Here is a 19467-nt window from a genome sequence, read left to right as displayed (position 1 = left end):
GTTCCTGAGTGGCAGTGAGTGGAGGAAGAAAGGTGGAGAACTGTCTAGAGCGGTGCAGACAAGAGTCCTCCTCCTTCCTCCTTCAGGGTCTCTGAAATCCCCACAGGGGATCTGATGGCCACTGCAGGGTCCTACTTGCAGCCACAAGCCTATGAAGCAGTCACCTTTTGCTCTGGCTGAAGGGGAATCAAGGTTCCTAGAGGGACAACTCTCTTCTTGACACATTGTATATTTGTATATAAAATATACAAAATATATAATGTAAGGAAATATATAATGTAAGGAAAATGAGTAAACATTTGTCAAATCCTTATAGTACTAGGAATAAAGACATAGGCAATTCATGAAACAACTAACATTTTCGTTTAAAAATAAGCATTCACAAAAGAAATTTATCAACACACTAATGAAGATATAATAAATGTTCAAGAATACAAAGAAAAAAAACTACATCCTTTTGAAAAAATGTTATAAAGATAAATTTCTTTAAAATAGATTTTCTTTCCTCTGTAAATTAGGAATAATAAGTAAGTATAGACCAATGTACCTACCTCTCACATGGTAACAGTTGCATTACTTTAAGCCCCTCACCTTATGAGCTGCAAAACTGGATTCATTTTTTTCTAGTGCTCTTTTTGCATACTCTAGGGCTTCATATATCAGGAGTTTTTTCTCCTCTTCTGAGGTCCCACTAAGCTGAGCTATATCACGTGATGCCCGTGCCAATCGCCACAGTAACTCTGCATCTTCACTAATTTGAAATAAATATACAATAACCATTTTAGCTCATATTTAGAAACTGTTAAAAGTCACATCACTAATGAATACATGAATAATAATAATGAATGCATAACGGTCTTTCAGGTCAGTGAAGATATAGCAGTATCAAAAGCCATTATTCATAATGTTGTATTTTCACATAAAAACTTTATTTGCTAAAATTTCCTACAAAATATCCGGTATTATACATAAATATTAACTCTCCTATATCATCTAAAATACTAACTTCCTGGGGCACCCGGGTGGCTCAGTCAGTTAAACGTCTGCCTTTGGCTCAGATCATAATCCCAGGGTCCTGGGATGCAGGCTTCCTGCTTCTCCCTCTTCTGCTGCTGCTCCCCAACCCCTACTTGTGCTCTCTCACTCTCTCTCAAATGAATAAATAAAATCTCTAAATAAATAAATAAAATACTAACTTCCTTAGAATGAATTCTTTAAATATTTGCACTACAAAATTCAACATATAACTTAAGGCTTGAGATACTTCAGACAATTCACTAACTGGCTCAGATAGTACCATAAAATCCACAAACTTTGGAGAGCAGGTCATGCTCTACAAAACAAAACTGCTAAATCCCTAGCCCCAAATATAGTAACTGGCACATAATAGGTGTACGGTAATTATGTGTTAATAAATAAATGATTGAATATAACAGAATCTCAAAATAAATCTTGTATTTGAATGTGTCATCCATGCCATGATGCATGGAAATATTTGAAGGGCACTAGACTCCTTGAAGAATTTCCATAGGAATATACTTATATAAGATAAGAAATGGTTAATAAATAAAATAGTAATCACAATTAAGAGTTAGAAATATTTTTAAAAACATTAAAACTCCTTTTTATCCTTTTTATTAAAGGTTTGCCTTTAAGCCCATTATATATTTAACAAAAAACGGTATTCACATAAAATTTTGAAACTAAAGGTAGCAATAGTGTATTTATAATTAAATAAAGATGGAGTAACTATCTTACAACTCACTTTTCAAGTAATTACTGAATTGTCTATAAAATGCCAAACATGACACTACAAGTAACTAAGGGGAAAATGGAGAAGAAAAGGTGGATCTATAGACATTTAAGAAGCAAAACTGATGGGTCATGAAGAGAGAACTGATCTTAGGAATCTAAGAAAGGTGAAAATGACAACATTTTTAGTTTAGGATTAGGTAGATTTGTGCTCTGGAAATGCCAATTTAGCCTTATTAAACCTATTTTATCGGGCAGAATCTCCTTCCACCTACATTTTCCCAAAAACTGACTGCACACTGATACTCTGGACTAATGTAATCTATATACTAAATCTATATACCATGTAATCTAATACTAAAAATAGAAAAAGAAGGTATTTTTAGTTTCTCTAAAAACCTGCTTCTAAAGTGATACACATACAATGATGCCACACAAACATCCTAATTCATTTACATCTTCTGTCAATAAGAAATTCACTTAAAAAAATGAGAAATATACAATATAGATAACCATATATTCAACAACTACCTCATATGATCCAAAGCAAAATAACAAAATGGAAAAAATGAGTAAGGAGAGTCACTTTTCCTAAATCGATGAGATACATGTGGCACTTGTGAATCATTTACTATAAGAAACATACTATAAATTAAACTCTAAAAACTTTGCAGTAAAAACTTCAAAAATTATAAAAATTTCAAGCATCAGGAATCATTTTAATTGTTAAATAACATAGATTTTGAGGAAACTGCAAGCCCAGGCTTATCATACATTGCCTACCTTTCCTTGTATTGGGTCAGCAACTGATAAAGTTTTTCTGTTTCTCCACTCTCATATAGGTAGTCTGCTTGCTCAAGAATTTCTTCAACTCTGAAGACTAAAAATGAAACAAAGACACAATAAAGTAGGCTTTCCCAAGCCAAACGGCAACAAATCTAAGAAACATTTTCATATATAAGCAAAAGAAATTAGATACAAAAATTACCTAAAAATAAGGATCAGAAATTCTGAAGAATCTAGATGTAAGTGTAGTAGAGATAAAGATGAAGCGGTCACAATAAGTGACTTATTGAAACCACAAAAATTAAAAAAATTAGAAAACTTATTGTGGGACAAATCAAATATGATATGTTTTCAAAAATGAAGACGGAATTTCTTGTGAGGAATTTATGGTACCCTTACCCTCCACACAACCTCTTTGTTGTTGTTGCTAACTGTCCTCCATTGCAGAAAATAACGAGATATAACATCCATTTCCAGCACTGAAAATTATTAATTTGCAGGGACTGCACCATACTATTTCATTAGATTTCTCTTTATGACCTAACTTATCAGTATTATGGAAAAAGAGTCAAATTTATCATTGAGAGGTGCCTGCGTGGTTCAGTTGGTTAAGTGGCTGCCTTTGGCTCAGGTCATGATCTCAGGGTCCTGGGATCAGGCCCCATGTTGTCATGGTTGGGTTCCCTGCTCAGTGGGGATTCTGCTTCTCCCCTCTCCCTCAATTCCCTTCCCCCCTCCCCACTCATGCAGGCACTCTCCCACTCTCTCACTCAAATAAGTAAAATCTTTAAAGAAAAATTTGTCATCAAAAACTTAGGTTAATTTAATTACACAGAGCATCTGAAATTACCTCACTAGCACTCTGCTCCAACCAACTAATTAACTTATTTATACATTACTACAAAATATATAAAACATTTTTTTAAGACAATGTAATGCTCTAACAGCATATTTCAGGTTGAATTTAATTTTTGAAAAATTAAAGCTAGATCAGAAAAAAAAATCTTCTGAATTTTAAACAACTATGTAAAATGAAGTACTTTTTACTAAGTTAACATCATAATGTAATTATAAAACTAGTTTAAAAAAATTAAATGACAGGGCACCAGGATGGCTGTCAGTTAGGCATCTGCCTTCGGCTCAGGTCATGATCCCAGGGTCCTAAGACTGAGTCCAGCATTGGGCTTCCTGATCTGCAGGGAGTCTGCTTCTCCCTCCACCTCTCTTTCTCTCATGAATAAATAAATAAAATCTTTTTTTTTTTTTAAGATTTTTATTTATTTATTTGACAGAGAGAGATCACAAGTAGGTGGAGAGGCAGGCAGAGAGAGAGAGAGAGAGAGAGAGAGAGAAGCAGGCTCCCCACTGAGCAGAGGACCCGACATGGGACTCGATCCCAGGACCCTGAGATCATGACCTGAGCCGAAGGCAGCGGCTTAACCCACTGAGCCACCCAGGTGCCCCTAAATAAATAAAATCTTAAAAAAATAAAAATAAAATGACAACAGCAAATTCTTCTTTAATCCTACTTCAATCTGGTTAGGTGTCATAGTTCAATATTCATATGGCTGGTTTATTTTCTTAGGTTTGCTTCCATTTCATTTTACATTTTTATCAGTGGCTGATTCTCCAAATTAAGGTTATTAACAACCCAAAGTTTTCTTTTTTTTTTTTAAGATTTTATTTTTTTAAGTTATCGCTACACTCAACCTGGGGCCAAACTTACAACCCAGAGATCAAGAATTGCATGCTCTACACCAACTGAGCCAGCCAGATGCCCCATAAACCCAAAGATTCTTAAAAAGAGAAAACAGTAATCTTAGCATTCTTCATCAGTATTTGTGGTAGGTAGAATAATGGCCCTAAAATGTCTACATCTTAACCCCTAGAACCTGTGAAAGCATACAGGTTACATGGGAAAGGGGAATTAAGTTTGTAACTAGAATTAAGGCTATTCAACCTTAAAACAGGAAATGATCCTGGATTAGCCAGGGGGCCTAATATAATCACAAGAGGCCTTCTAAGTGGAAGAGGAAGGCAGAAGAAGGAAGTCAGAGGAGGTATAACAATGAAAACAAGGCCAGAGTGAAATGATTACTGGCCTGGAATATGGAGGAAATGGGTCTTCAGCTAAGCAATGTGGAAAACCTCTAGAAACTGAAAACAAGGAAAAAGATTCTCCCCTACAGCCTGCAACACAGCCTTGCCAACTTGTGGATTTTAATCCAGTGGGACCCACTTTGGACTTTTGAACTATAGAACTGTAAGATAATAAATTTATGTTGTTCTAAGTTATTAAGTTTGTGGTAATTTATGACAGCTGCTGTGACAGAAAGCTTATACAATATTAAATATATTGATGTGGCATATTTGAATGTATACATGGTATGTGTAAATAACAAAGTTACATTTAATTCTATTCATTGACTCTTCTCTGACTTTCTGAGAAGAGTGATAGAGATTACTGTCCTTAACATGAAGGAATGCTACATCTCATCACCCACGTAATTAAAAGAAAAATATAGAAATTAAGTCAATAATTTAAAATAGTTTAAATCCTTTTCGTATATACTATTCCTTCTTAACATCTTAAATCACTTATCTATTTTTTATTATACAGCATAGTACCATAAGCTGTAATATCTATGCTTTAAATATGTGGCTTTTTCCTTGATTCTTAAATAGAAATTTCAAAAACCATACAGTGTGCAACTTACCAGGAAAAAATGCACTTGCTCTGATACTACAAACTCACATAGGTACTAGATGGGAGCATGTAGACCACTCATATCTGCAAATCAGCTGTATGGGGTTTTTTTACTTGTTTAATGCTCTGTACTTTTCCTGAAAATATTTAAAAATAAGCTATGTTACTGACATAAAGAGACCATACTGTTAAAATGGACTAAACTTTTAAAGTAAATGTAATAATGAATATCCCAAGATGAACTGAGACATTAATTCATCTGTACAAAATCTAAATTTAGCCTAAAATGAATATGCCCAAGATCGTAATTATCAGAATTTTTTTAAATGTCATTGATATGACATCAGTTAGTAAACTTTGGTCTACTTGTTTTCTTGCTCTATGTACTCTCAGCCATGTGAGATGTATCTGGACAAAAAAAAAATACTCCTCAAAGTAAGCAAAATTGTTCTACTTCTGGAAATTTCTCCCTATAGAAATTATAAAGTAGAAAATGAGCATCTAGATTCTTCAGATACTTGAGGATTTTTCTCTGATGCTAGAAGGCTCTAAGTAGCAACAACATAATCAAAATTTACGGCAAATTTTCAGACCAACAATACTGTGTCTCAGGAGCATTAGAAGCAGCACCTCTTGATACGCCCTGTAGTAGTTATAAAGGAATACAGAAGAAGGAGCACTCACCCCAGGTCTGTAGACTGATCAAAGCAGAATCAATGAAAGCGTACGAAAAGAGTCAACTGAAGTGATTATATGAAGAACCTTTACTTAAGATGGGCCACTTGATTTATCTTTTAGGCATTTTACAAGTGAACTTTCACACACACACACAAGTACTGTGACTGTAGTGGCATACCTTGAAGTGCTTTGAATTTTGTCTATTTTAAAGAAATAATGAAAAACTTCCTACTGGAGTTTTTCAATTATGGCTGATAAGTAGGTATATGCCCTATCCTTGGTAAATATAGACATTACCATTTTAAAAGAGTCCCACAACACCAACCAATTGAAATGTCAAACATACATATGTCCTTGAGGCGCCTGGGTGGCTCAGTCAGTTAAGTGGGTGCCTTTGGCTCAGGTCATGATCTCTGGGTCCTGGGATGGAGCCCCACACCAGGCTCCCTGCTCAGCAGGAGAGTTTGCTTCTCCCCTCCTCTCCTTCTGCCTGCCACTCCCCCTACTTGTGTTCACTCTATCAAAAAAACAAATGATTACCCCCCCCCAAAAAAAATCCTAAGACATAGTTTGCCTTGAATCCAGCAACCTTGCTGAACTTAGCTAAAAATAAAAATATGTATATGCCCGGGCGTCTGGGTGGCTCAGTGGGTTAAACCTCTGCCTTCAGCCCAGGTTATCTCAGGGTCCTGGGATGGAGCCCCACATGGGGGCTCTCTGCTCCGCGGGGAGCCTGCTTCCTCCTCTCTCTCTCTGCCTACTTGTGATCTCTGTCTGTCAAATAAATAAATAAAATCTTTTAAAAAAAAGTATTTGCCCTTAATTGTTAAAAATGATTCAGAATATGATTGTATCCCAATAAATGAAGAAGGAAAAAATGTTTTAATTGGCCTCAATGATAATGAAACAGCCCTAAAGAGAAGTAAGCAGTTTTTTGTTGTTTTGTTTTATTTTTTAATTTTTTTTCAGGATCATGACTTGAGCCAAAGGCAGAGGCTTCAATCCACTGAGCCACCCAGGCGCCCTGAGAAGTAAGCAGTTTTGATGAGCGAAATTATCTGAAGACCATTTCCTAAAAAATATGAAAAATAAAGATCACAGTATAGCAAATAGGAGACAAGATATATGCCAAAGTAAAACTTGTAAGGATTGATGAAATTATAGTTTTATAAACATGGATCATTTTCTAAGTTTAAAAAAATCTGATCTCTATATTACATCAATAACTAATGTTTTTTCAAGGGCTTTGGCCTAGTCGCACAAATTATAATGGACATGCCCATCAACTAATTATAAAGTGACATTTTATTTAAGAAAACAAAGCTAAAGAAAAATCAAAGCAAGATAAATCAAAATCCATACTCTGTTCTTTGTATCTATTTTCTAAGTGCTCAAAATATGCTTGAAAACACAGGAAGGATTTTGTAATATAAGACAATTTTCCTTAAAATCTATAATAAAGCCAGTTTAGTTTTCAGAATAAGTTATACCTTGGAATATTAAAATTTTATTTTTTTAAGGTCAAATCACGTTTTCATCTGGAGTTAGGACTGGAACTAAAATTTAGAATTGTTTGTATAAACTTTTATTTTTACATTTGTAGAGGAAGTTGTAACTTTTTTTTAAAAAGCATATAAATGAATATATATATGCCAGCCAGAATGAAAGAATTAGCATATACTGGCTGAAAAGAACCAGAATTTCTGTAACACACTAAACACATACATCATTCTTGTAGACCAAATAGCAACCACACACACACACGAATTCAAGTTTATTCAGAAGTTTGATATACAGGGGCACTTGGGTGACTTGGTGGGTTGAAGCCTCTGCCTTCAGCTCAGGTCATGATCTCAGGGTCCTGGGGATCAAGCCCCACATTGGGCTTTCTGCTAAGCAGGGAGTCTGCTCCCCGCCCCCCCCCCGCCTCTCTGCTTACTTGTGATCTCTGTCTGTCAAATCAATCAATCAATCAAAAGTTTGATATACAATCCTACAACCACTATCTCTCCTTTAATAACTTCAGGATGGTTCTAAATAACTTTAAAGCTTGTTCTCTTTCTAAATTTCCCAAAGTTTTTCTGCACTCTTTCTCAAACAGATTCCTCTTCAGGGGTCAGCTTTATCTTAATATGGTTTGCAATACCATTCCCTCCCAGGATACAAGGAACACTAACAAACACTTCTTCATTTATTTCATAGAGGCCTTTCGTTATAGTGGAAACTGTATGCACTCTCCTAAGATTCTTCAAAATGTTTCCTGTTAAGTCAGCTACAGAGAGGCAAACAGCCCAATTAGTATAACCTTTCATTTTAATCATCTCACAACCACAGGTTATCACTTCTCTGTGGACATTTTCCCAGTCATCAGGATCTTTATCTGTTCCTATATCTGAATTCAGATCCTTCAAGGGGATACCAGCAATGTTCACTCCACTCCACACATGTACACCCGAGTCTCCATGTTCTCCAAGGATCCATGCTTTCGGAGTGGAAACTAAGTCTTTGCCCAATAAAGAAATGGAAACGGACAGTGTCCAGATTACGGCCACTTCCAATAACATGGTTTTGGGGAATTGCACTCAATTTCCAAGATACATAAGTTAAGATATCCACTGGATTGGAAACAACTATCATTTTACACTGGGGACTAAACCAGGTAATGTTGGAAATCATTAATTTAAAGATGGACACATTTCTCTTAACTACATCAAAGCATGTTTCTCCTTTTCCTGGGTGTACAACTGCTGTCATAATCACTAGGTTGGAGTTTGCAGTGACATGGTAATCTATGCTGCAAACAATATATGGCATTTTAATGAAAGAGCTGCCATGTTGAAGATCCACTGTCTCACCCTTCATTTTCCCTTCATCAGCATCCACAAAGGCAAGTTCATCACTCAAGCCTTTTAGTAAGATGCTGATAGCACATGCTATGCCAACTGATCCAGTTCCTATAGTAGAGATCTTACTGTGATAAATGGTCTCCTCTGAAGTTAAATTCTTAGTAAATTCACACCTGACAGTTCCCATTTTGGAGACCGGGATGAAGGACCTACTGTCCCTTAGGGGGGTGCATGCCACCTGGCAGGAACGCAAAACCATCCCTAGGCAAAAGACATTCGCTCCTACAGGGTCTAGTCTCCTGCTTGCCCGTAGGACTCTCCCAGCCCAGCTCATAGCAGCTGGCTCAAGAGGTGAAGGAAGGGAATGGAGGAAAGCCACAACAAAGTTCTCTGAAATGCAAAGTAAGAAAACAGCTGAAAGTTTAATGCACTACCTCCCCACCCCAGCTCAGACTGCTGCACCCAGCACGAACTGCTGCACCCAGTGGGAATGCCACTGTGGGATCACACCCAGTTCTCAAGCCCACTCCCAGTTCGTGCAGTGCCCCCCAAGGGTCCAGCACCTTAAAATGTTTTTTTAACTTACTGAAACTGCAGTGATTTTAAATAAAAGCACTTCTGAAGAAATGGACTATCACCATTAAAAGCTAAAGTTGATTTCAGCATTGCTTTTCAAAGTGCCATATTTTACATCTTTGCACTCATTTCTGTACGGAAAGGGTGTTAAAGCACACTGAAACTAAGTGTGCAGACAAAAAAAAAAAAAAGATTAGAGTACTAATCTCTGCTCTGACACTTTGACTCTAAAGAAGTTAAACTGCGGACTTCTTTTTCAAAAGTTAATACTATAGGGGCACCTGGGTGGCTCAATGGGTTAAGCCTCTGTCTTCAGTTCAGGTCATGGTCTCAGGGTCTTCAGATCGAGCTCCGCATCAGGCTCTCTGCTCACTGGGGAGCCTCCTTCCCCCTCTCTCTCCCCCTGCCTCTCTGCCTACTTGTGATCTCTCTGTCAAATAAATAAATAAAATCTTAAAAAAAAATTATTAAAAAAAAGTTAATACTATAATGCGTGGAGCCTGGCTAGCTCAGACAGTAGAGGTCCTGACTCTTGATCTCCAGGTCCTGAGTTCCAGCCCATGTTGGGTACAGAATTAATAAAAAAATTAAAAAATAAAAAATAGACAGAAAAACAAAAATAAAACAACTCAAAAACACCTAAGATGGAAGACACACAAACACAATGAGAAAAATATTATAACAGCAACCACTGGGCACATCTCTCAGGGATACATTTTTAAAAATTATTATCACGTCATAATACAGTTTGTCCCTACTGTTTTACAAGGTTGCTGTGAGAACTGAAGTTAGGTGAAAACTCCAGGGAACCAAGTTCTCTACTTTATCCATCATAAAAATTATATGTTAAAAAAAAGGAAAGATAAAACAAAAACAATTGTTAATTATCTGCTTTTTTTTTTTTAAGATTTTATTTTATTTTTTTATTCATGAGAAACAGAAAGAGGCAGAGGGAGAAGTACGCTCTCTGCAGAGTAGGGAGCCTGATACGGAACTTGATCTGGGATCATGACCTAAACTAAAAGCAGTCACTTAACGGAATGAGCCATCTAGGCACCCCTTATCTACTCTTTTAAAGACAAGAATAAACATGAGAAATTGAAATCAATGACTAGCAGTTTTTACCCAATATTCTCATATTCATCTATTACAGCTTTAATAAGAACATCTATTCAAAATAAAATCTCTGCTTCTTTCCCCAATCACTTCTTAATGACTAAAAGGTGGGGACTATAAAAAACAAAAAAAGCTTGACACATAAATTAAAAATTTTTCTCTAATACACTAAAATTTTGCCTCTGTCACACACAACTGGTTTAGTTAATGTCTTTTAAATATGGCAAGTCTTGTTATGTACTTACCTAAAGTATATCAAGTAAGAAATCTGATAGAGTTTTACTATTTTAAAATCAGTTACTTGATATTTAATACTAAACTGCATTTTGTTTGTAAAAAAAAAAAATAATAAGAATACTAGAAAATACTTTTACCTCAAAGTAATTGGGCGTTTCTTAACTATATCAAGAAGAGTGTAATACCTTGGAATTAAGGAAACAAAAGAATTATTATGTCATAAGGGCCAGATATAGATATAATCTGTGTTATATCCCTCTCTCCCAATCCCTCAACCCCTTATAAATATAAAAAACATTCTTAGTCCAAAGGTCCCATAAAACTACAAAGTACTAAAAGAGTATTTCCGGGGCGCCTGGGTGGCTCAGTCGTTAAGCGTCTGCCTTTGGCTCAGGTCATGACCCCAGGGTCCTGGGATCCAGCCCTGCATCGGGCTCCCTCTCCCACTCCCGCTGCTGCTGCTTCTGTTCCCTCTCTTGCTGTCTTTCTCTGTCAAATAAATAAAATCTTTAAAAATAAATAAATAAATAAATAAATAAAAGAGTATTTCCCACTGAAGGAGCTATAGTTGCTGGAAGAAATTACAAATACACACATATATATATTCACACAGAGATATAAACATACAGATATAATATATATAATACATATATATAAAATCAGACTCGATGAATAGAGAGAAAAGCAGAAATATTAGAACAAAGTTTCATTATTCAAAAATAACTCAAAGTTACTAACAAAATATAACAAACATAATTATCTCTAAGTAGTACACATACTTAGCTTAGGCTTACCTTTGGCTGTGGCATGAACCATAGCAGCCTGGGAAAATACTTGGTATGCTTCAAAACCCAAATAAGGTAAAGCTGAGAATAAAAGGCTTCTTTTGAAAGCTCCTAGATTTCCCATCACCTGTGAAAACAATTATGGTCAGAAATAAATCAAAAGCAAACTATTGAAGGAATAGCTACCCTAAGCAAAAATTACATCAATTAAAAAAAAAAATTACAACTTCTACCCCTAAAGCAATCAATCCTAAATAGAATATTGGAAGCTCAAAATGTACTTCATCAAATTCTTCAGTAAAACTATTTCACAAATCTTGCCATTTGCAACGATGTGGATGGAACTAGACGGTATTATGCTGAGTGAAATAAGTCAATCAGAGAAAAACAATTATCATATGATCTCTCTGATAAGAGGAATTTGAGAGGCAGGGTGGGAGGTTGTGGGGGGTAGGGAAGGAGAAAATGAAACAAGATGGGATCAGGAGGGAGACAAACCATAAGAGACTCTTAATCTCACAAAACAAACTGAGGGTTGCTGGGCGGAGGGGGCATATGGAGAGGGTAGTTGGGTTATGGACATTGGGGAGGGTATGTGCTATGGTGAGTGCTGTGAAGTGTGTAAGCCTGACGATTCACAGACCTGTACCCCTGGGGCAAATAATACATTATATGTTAATAAAAATAATATAAAAAACAAAAAAACTATTTCACATAGTTACATTAGAGGGAGAGCATACTCTGAAGAAAAGATTCTTAACAATGGCTAAGGCTAACAATAGTAATTTATCTAAAAATAACAGTCATGCTAAGTGCTGGACTACAAGATCTACGTTTTATTTGAGGAGGCATGGATATTATAACTATGAAATAAAATATGAGATACTAATATACAATAAGTACCAATCCTAAGACTAGACAAGATGAAAAATATCAAATATGGTGATTACTACATATAAAAATGTACATGGATTTAAAGATATCTTCAAAAGTGATCTACAAAACCCACAGTTTTGAAATAAACAATGAATAAAATAAAGAGCATATCCAAACAGATTCTTAAATTAATTTTCAGTATTATGGCCAGAATTCTCAAGACCAATGGCAAAGGAATATACAGATATCACTCTACCAATTCTTTCCTACAACAGTTTGTTCTCTTTCACAAGATAGTAACCTTTTCTCCCTTTCTGTTGATTCATTCCCACTGATATAAAAACAAGCTATACTATTTTCGTAAGTCATTATTTCTCCCTTAAAAACAAAGAGCTTCCTCTTGAATTCACTCCTCCCTTTAGTCTCATGTCTAACTTCTCTTTTCAGCAAACTTTTAAAAAGTTATCAGTACCCTGTCTCCACTTTCTCTCTTGGACTCACACAAACCACTTTTATCCCAACACCCACTCATGGTATTCCAGTTAAGGTAATCAAGGACTCCTATAGTCAATTCTGAATTTTCAGCTTCCTTGACCTATCAACAGTATTTGACAGCTAATCACTTCCTTTTTTTTTTTAAATTATGAATGGAAGTTTAATTTTTTTTAAGATTTTATTTACTTATGTTAGAGACAGTAAGAGAGAACATGAACAGGGGAAGGGACAGAGGGAGAAGCTGGAAGCATGATAAACAGCTCCATGCAGGGACTCCAGGATCATGACCTGAAGGCAGATGCTTAACTGAATGAGCCACCAAATCGCCCTGTTTAATTTTTTAAAACATCTTTATGGAGGGGCATTTGGGTGGTTGTCGGTTAAGCCTCTGCCTCTGCCTTTGACTCAGGTCATGATCCCAGGGTGCTGGGATCCAGCACCGCATTGGACTCCCTGCTCAGCAGGGGTGTCTGCTTCCCCCATGCCCTCTGCCCCTCCCCCCCACCTGTGCACCCCTCTCTCTCTTTTTCAAATAAAATAAAATCTTTTAAAAAAATAAAAGTTTTATTGACATATAAGGACATACTATAAATTGTATATACATAACATGTACAATTCATTAAAGCATGCATATAAACCCATGAAACCATCACTATCACCACAATCAAGATAAAAGATATTTGTAAACCCCTCCCCCCTCATCCTCAAGCTTTTCTGTAATACATCCAGCCCCTTTCCTCAGCACTTGCTGGTTGTCTCACTCTTGAAACACTTTTCACTTGGCTTTTGGAACACTACTATCATTCATTTTCTCTGGTTTCAACAGCTGCTGCTTTTCTTTGGTTGGTTCCTCCTTAGCCAGGTATGTTTTGGGCTTTGTCCCCAGACCTTCTTTCTTCTATTTCTATCATTTTGGTGATTTTGTCTTTAAATAGCATCAATGTGCCAAAAACTGACAAATGTAATATGAAGCCTGGGTGACTCCTCTAAACTTCAGAATCATATATCCAGCAGCTTAATCAACATCTATCTCCACATGAAGCACAAGTATCTCACATTTATTAGCCAAAACAAGTACTATTTCCCTCAACTTTACCCACCTCACAACTCTCCCTTTCATGTTAAAAAGAAACTCTTTCCTCTCTTAGGTTAAAAAAACAAAGAAGCAAACTAAAAACCTTGTAGCCATTCTTGACTCTCTTGCAGGACTTATATCTGACCCATATTTTAACTTCTCATAAGGATCGAGGATAGGAATGAGGAATCCCACATATTCCAATTTGCTGAGTGCGTTACTTTCTTGTGTATGAATATTCAAGATATTACACACAACTGGATTCAAAACAAATCAACAGCAAAATAGGAAAACTGAATTTGACATAATCACAATTTTAACATTTAATTTTTTTAGTTTATTCATATTTACCAAAGAGAAACAAGATGGGTTTAGGAGCAGAGGGTTTGGGGATGTGGATCTATGGTGCTAGTACATAAAAGAAAAAGACTAAAGATATCATCAGTAAGTTTCCTGATTCCCTACTTTTTTAAAGATTTTATTTATTTATTTGACAGAGGGAGAGAGATCACAAGTAGGCAGAGCAGCAGACAGAGAGAGGAGGAAGCAGGCTCCCTGCTGAGCAAAGAACAATGAGGGTTGGATCCCAGGACCCTGAGATCTGACCTGGGCTGAAGGCAGAGGCTTAACCCACTGAGCCACCCAGATGCCCCTGGTTCCCTATTTTTATGGCAGGTATATCACATGTATGAAAAGTTTACATAGACTATTATAGCTTGAGAAAACTACACATTCAAGGTGTTCAAGTCCCTTGCTGGTATCATGCTCAACAATATTGTGGCTTTCTGAGAGTGGAGAAAATTCGCTGTTGGGCAGCTGACATTTGTATTTCTTACTGTAAATTAATAAAGTGACAGTTTTCCAGTGGAGCTCTGACTAATTTAGTTATGTAAAGCAGCTTCCTGCTCATCTGTGAGAAAATAGATAAAGATCATGTTTTGGGGGGCGCCTGGGTGGCTCAGTGGTTTAAGCCGCTGCCTTTGGCTCGGGTCATGATCTCAGGGTCCTGGGATCGAGTCCCGCATCGGGCTCTCTGCTCAGCAGGGAGCCTGCTTCCCTCTCTCTCTCTGCCTGCCTCTCCGTCTACTTGTGATTTCTCTCTGTCAAATAAATAAATAAAATCTTTAAAAAAAAAATAAAAAAAAAAGATCATGTTTTGGAACTAAAAAACCAATTAAAATAATCAGGATTCAGTGACCCCTGAAGATACTAACAACTTAACAACTTGTGAAACTGTCTGAGACAGCTTGAATGTGCCATTTTACTTTGTATCTTCAATACCTGACAATGCCTTTCACATTAAAATTCTCAAAAAATATTTGTTAAACCAAAGAGGCTATCTCTTAGATAAGACTTTTCTTCAACACCAATTATACTAAGTTCAAGTTAGAAGGAATTCCAAAATACAAACTTATCACTAGATGGAAAGGAATGTGTCCTTACCATCTCCCAGTTTTCCTCCTAATTTTCTGTCAGCTCCTCCTTCTCTTAAATATTGGAATTCTCCCATGGTAGGTACTTGGCTTTCTTCTAGTCTTACTATAAAGTACTTTTAACATCTACCATGTTTTCATGGGGCGCCTGGGTGGCTCAGTGGTTTAAACCTCTGCCTTCAGCTCAGGTCAGATCTGAGGGTCCTGGGATCGAGCCCCACATCAGGCTCTCTGCTCAGCGGGGAGCCTGCTTCCCCCCCCCCACCCCGCCTGCCTTCTGCCTACTTGTGATCTCTATCAAATAAATAAATAAAAATCTTAAAAAAAAAAAAAAAGATTTTATTTATTTATTTGACAGAGAGAGATCACAAGTAAGCAGAGAGGCAGGCAGAGAGAGGAGGAAGCAGGCTCCTGAGCAGAGCAGAGAGCCTGATGCAGGGCTTGATCCCAGGACCCTGGGATCATGACCTGAGCCGAAGGCAGAGGCATTAACCCACTGAGCCACCCAGGCTCCCCTAAGAGAGTAAATCTTAGAAGTTTTCTTCAAGAGAAAAAAACTTGCAGAGACAGATGTTAACTTTACTTACTGTGGGGATCATCTGGCAATATGTACAAATGTTGTATCATTGTGTCATACACCTGAAACTAATGTTACATGTCAATTATATCTCAATTTAAAAATATACAGAAATACTAATTAAAATGACCCCAAATAATCCCTGCCTTTTGTCAGGGCCCAGGGTAGGCTACCCCAAAATGTACCACAATGGTTTACTGATTATTCCTAATTGAAGGTAGTTGGGAAACTGCTGGTCCAAGAATACTGAGACCGTCCTCTGATCCGCTGAAAAAGGAAATAAATCTCCCATATGAAAAATACCCTCCTGGTACTAAGAGGTACTAAGTAAAAAGACACCCTCATCATCAGAGATAGGTACGTTAAAACCTAGAAAGCAGTAGAAGAAACAAGCCATGTTACAAATCTACTACCTCAACCTAAATTCTGCTTAAAATTCCTTACTGATTAAAGCTCCCAAACATGTTTTCTTTCTGCCAATTACTCACAAATTTATTAAGTCTAAGATGTATAAAAACTGCCTGCCTTGGTCATTTCTTTGGGTTTCAATTTCACTACTGGACCTCCATGTACACATAATAAAACTTTGGTTTTTGTTCCTTTTGTCCCATGTCAATTTAATTCCGAAACCAGCTGGAAGAATCCTGGGAAGAAAGATTTCTCCCTTCTGTACTTCTAATATTCACTCCTTTCTGTAATTCCCTTCCCTTAAATGTAGGCTGGACTTACTGGCTCTCTTTAAAGAAACAGAATATGCAAAGTGAGGGGATATTACTTCAAGATTAGGTTATAAAAAAACTGCAACTTCCATCTTTGACACTCATTCTCTCCTGTGTTTTCTTTGATTGCTTGCCTGCGTGGGGGAAGCTGCTGTGTCTTAAGGCAGCCCTTTCGAGAAGCCTTCCAAGTGAGTACAAAGGCATGCCTCCAACTACATGAGTGAGGTTACAGGCATAACTTTCCCTCTACCTCTAAATGGAGCCCTCAAATGAAACCTCAGCAGCTGAACACTGATTCAATCCTTCATTGAGAAACCTTCCGCCAGAGGCACCCAGCTAAGCCTCACCTGGATTTGATAACCAAAGAAACTGTGAGATTATGTTTGCTGTTTTAAACCATTAAGCTGTGCAATAATTTGCTATGCAGTAATAGATAACTAATAAACTGGCACTCGCCTGATTTTTCAGCCTCGGTTTTTATCTGTTTATTCTCCTATTTCAGGTTCCAGTCCTAATTTCTGGTACTCAAAAATACCATTTTTTCTTACCTCAGGGCCTATATCATGCTACTCTCTTCACTGGAATATTCTTTTCTCCTCATCTTCCATTACTCATTAATCTCCAATCATTCTTTAGAGCTTATCTCTAATTGTTCACACTTTCCCCCTTCCTCCCTTCAAGATCAGGTTAAATATAACTTTGCTTCTCTTTTCCAAACACTTTGCACTAATTACATTTACTCAACTACCTTTCCTTCTAACCTGTAAGATCAATGAGGAAAGGTGTTTCTGTTTTTCATGTTCAATGTACCTCCACAGCTTAGAACAGAGCCTTATTCATAGTAAGCACTCAGTCAAGTCTGCTGAAAAATAAACGTTCAGAGAAGTGTTTTGTAACACAGATTACATACAGAAAAGGACAGAAAAATTAAATCTCAGCCACTCAGCATTACCTCCCAATCTCAACAAACTCCTGGAACGTATCTCCAACTCAACTTATTAACATTATGCTGAGAGAAAGATTTAGGAAAAAGAAAAACAAATGAAAAGGGCTCCAAAAACTCACGAAAAACTAGAAAGCTGTAATATGAGTTTCAACTCCCCCAAAATTCAATTTATTTAGGGAAGAATGGTTTTTGTTTGTTTTTTAGATTTTATTTATTTATTTGACAGACAGAGATCACAAGTAGGCAGAGAGGGAGGAGGAAGCAGGCTCCCTGCTGAGCAGAGAGCCCGATGCGGACTGGATCCCTGGGATCATGACCCGAGCGGGAATGCAGAGGCTTTAACCCACTGAGCCAACCTGGTGCCCCAAGGAAGAATGTTTTTTATTGCCTTTGGCTCAGAGTGGAGTTTTATTACTTAAAAATTTTTCTAGTCTCTCTTGATTTTTTTCTATCTTCTCTAGTTGTTTTTTTTTTTTTTAGCACAGTGACTATATGCAATACATGTAGGTATCTTACCAGCCATCAAATCCAAGATATTTCTAGCTGTTTGACTTGGATACATCATTTAGCCTGACTTCAGTTTCCTCTTCTAAAAAGTGGTTAAAATAACACTTCTCACTGACAGGATGACAATAATCCGACATCCTTTCCTTAACATTATGCAGATAAAACAAAGGACTCAAACGAAACATTTTAAACCTAAATTGTACAAAATCTCTTCTTCTAAGTCGAAGTAATTTTCAAAATCACACCACAAACTTTTCAAAGTCTGGGAGACTAAGAGCCTTAGGCTCTGTAGAGCATCGCCAAAAGTAAACATTTTCACGGCGGTCAAGTTCCACCCCCGCCCCCCGCCCCCCGCCAAGTTCTCTGTTTTCACTCAGGAAAGACCAGCAGGATTCCCGGACTGTCGGGGAAGAAGGGGCTGGGGGCCTCATTCCTCCTCCGACCCCAGTTTTCAGAGAAGTAGCCTTGCGAAAGGGAGAGGACCTGTCCGTCGCAGCCACCTGGGGAGCTCCAGGAACACCTGGCACGAGTACTACCTTCCTCAGTTCACCACATTCCCCATGGCGATGCGGCGCAGCCAAGCAGAACAAGAGAGTGCCGGAGCCCAGCCAGTAGTGAGGGGAGCGGGAGGGCGGCGGGGATACCTCAGAGCCGCGGAGTCGCCTAGTACAGCACAGCCCGCGGCTGCCAGCAACACCCCTCGAGAGCCAAGGTCCCGGAAAGACGCGACGTCCCCAAGGCAGAAAGCGCCAGAGGCGAGCGGCCAGCGCCATGACCTGCAACACACGGACTGACCCTTCAACCCTTTGCTCCGCTGTGGAGCGCAGCGGAAAGTAATTCTCCCCAGTCCTCCCAGAAAAAACGCGACTTCCCCCTTCCAGGCCGCCTCTTCCGCTAAACGATTTCCGGTCCACAGGTTCACGGGGAGGGAAATACCGGATTGGGTGGGACTTTGCTGCCCTTTCGCGCCTGCGCCTTGAGACCGTTCCCTTTTGCATGCTATATGGTTTCTGCCCATACATACCTTCTGGGGCCTGTCCTGGCTTTGGAATAGGATTAACACCAGAAGAGAATTGGAAATTCTCTGGTAGCCCCGATAATTTAAATATGCAAGAAAAAAAAACCCGATCTATTATTTATAATTCTCTGCTGCCTTCAAAGATAGAGTAATAGGCAGTCCTTTTTGGAAATAAATACTTGGAAGAATTAAACTGTTCCACATAACGAAAGTGAAGAAGAGATTGACAGTTAGGAGGAGGAGTTCTTGAGGGGATAGAGAAGCCAGAGAAGATAAAGAATGTGAAGCCCAAGCTGGTCTTAGTAGAAAACGATGTGGAGAACAGAAAGAAAAGAAAA

At 37.8% G+C, this 19467-nt stretch overlaps 2 protein-coding genes across 3 annotated transcripts in view; both read right to left on the bottom strand.

Annotated features, from left to right (window-relative positions):
• RMDN1 (regulator of microtubule dynamics 1) overlaps positions 1–18988 on the bottom strand; it is a 43369-nt gene extending 24381 nt beyond the window's left edge. The window contains exons 1-4 of one of the 2 annotated variants that reach the window (XM_044245369.1): positions 18756–18988; positions 11493–11610; positions 2536–2632; positions 592–751 (exon numbers count right to left, since the gene is read on the bottom strand). In XM_044245369.1, the coding sequence (XP_044101304.1) occupies positions 592–751; positions 2536–2632; positions 11493–11610; positions 18756–18884 (504 nt within the window). In that variant the 5' untranslated portion in view covers positions 18885–18988. The remainder of the gene's footprint in view (positions 1–591; positions 752–2535; positions 2633–11492; positions 11611–18755) is intronic. The other variant, XM_044245367.1, reaches the window with a different exon arrangement.
• LOC122904467 (L-lactate dehydrogenase A-like 6A) lies at positions 7909–9103 on the bottom strand. Its single transcript, XM_044245366.1, is given in 3 exon segments — positions 7909–8022; positions 8025–8404; positions 8406–9103. Coding segments are annotated over 3 exon segments (1116 nt in total). The 3' UTR covers positions 7909–7984.
• Positions 18989–19467: the final 479 nt, after the last annotated feature.

Source organism: Neovison vison, chromosome 4, assembly GCF_020171115.1.
Source record: "Neovison vison isolate M4711 chromosome 4, ASM_NN_V1, whole genome shotgun sequence".
Taxonomy (NCBI): Eukaryota; Metazoa; Chordata; class Mammalia; order Carnivora; family Mustelidae; genus Neogale; species Neogale vison.
This window is presented reverse-complemented; position numbering and strand designations above follow the sequence as displayed.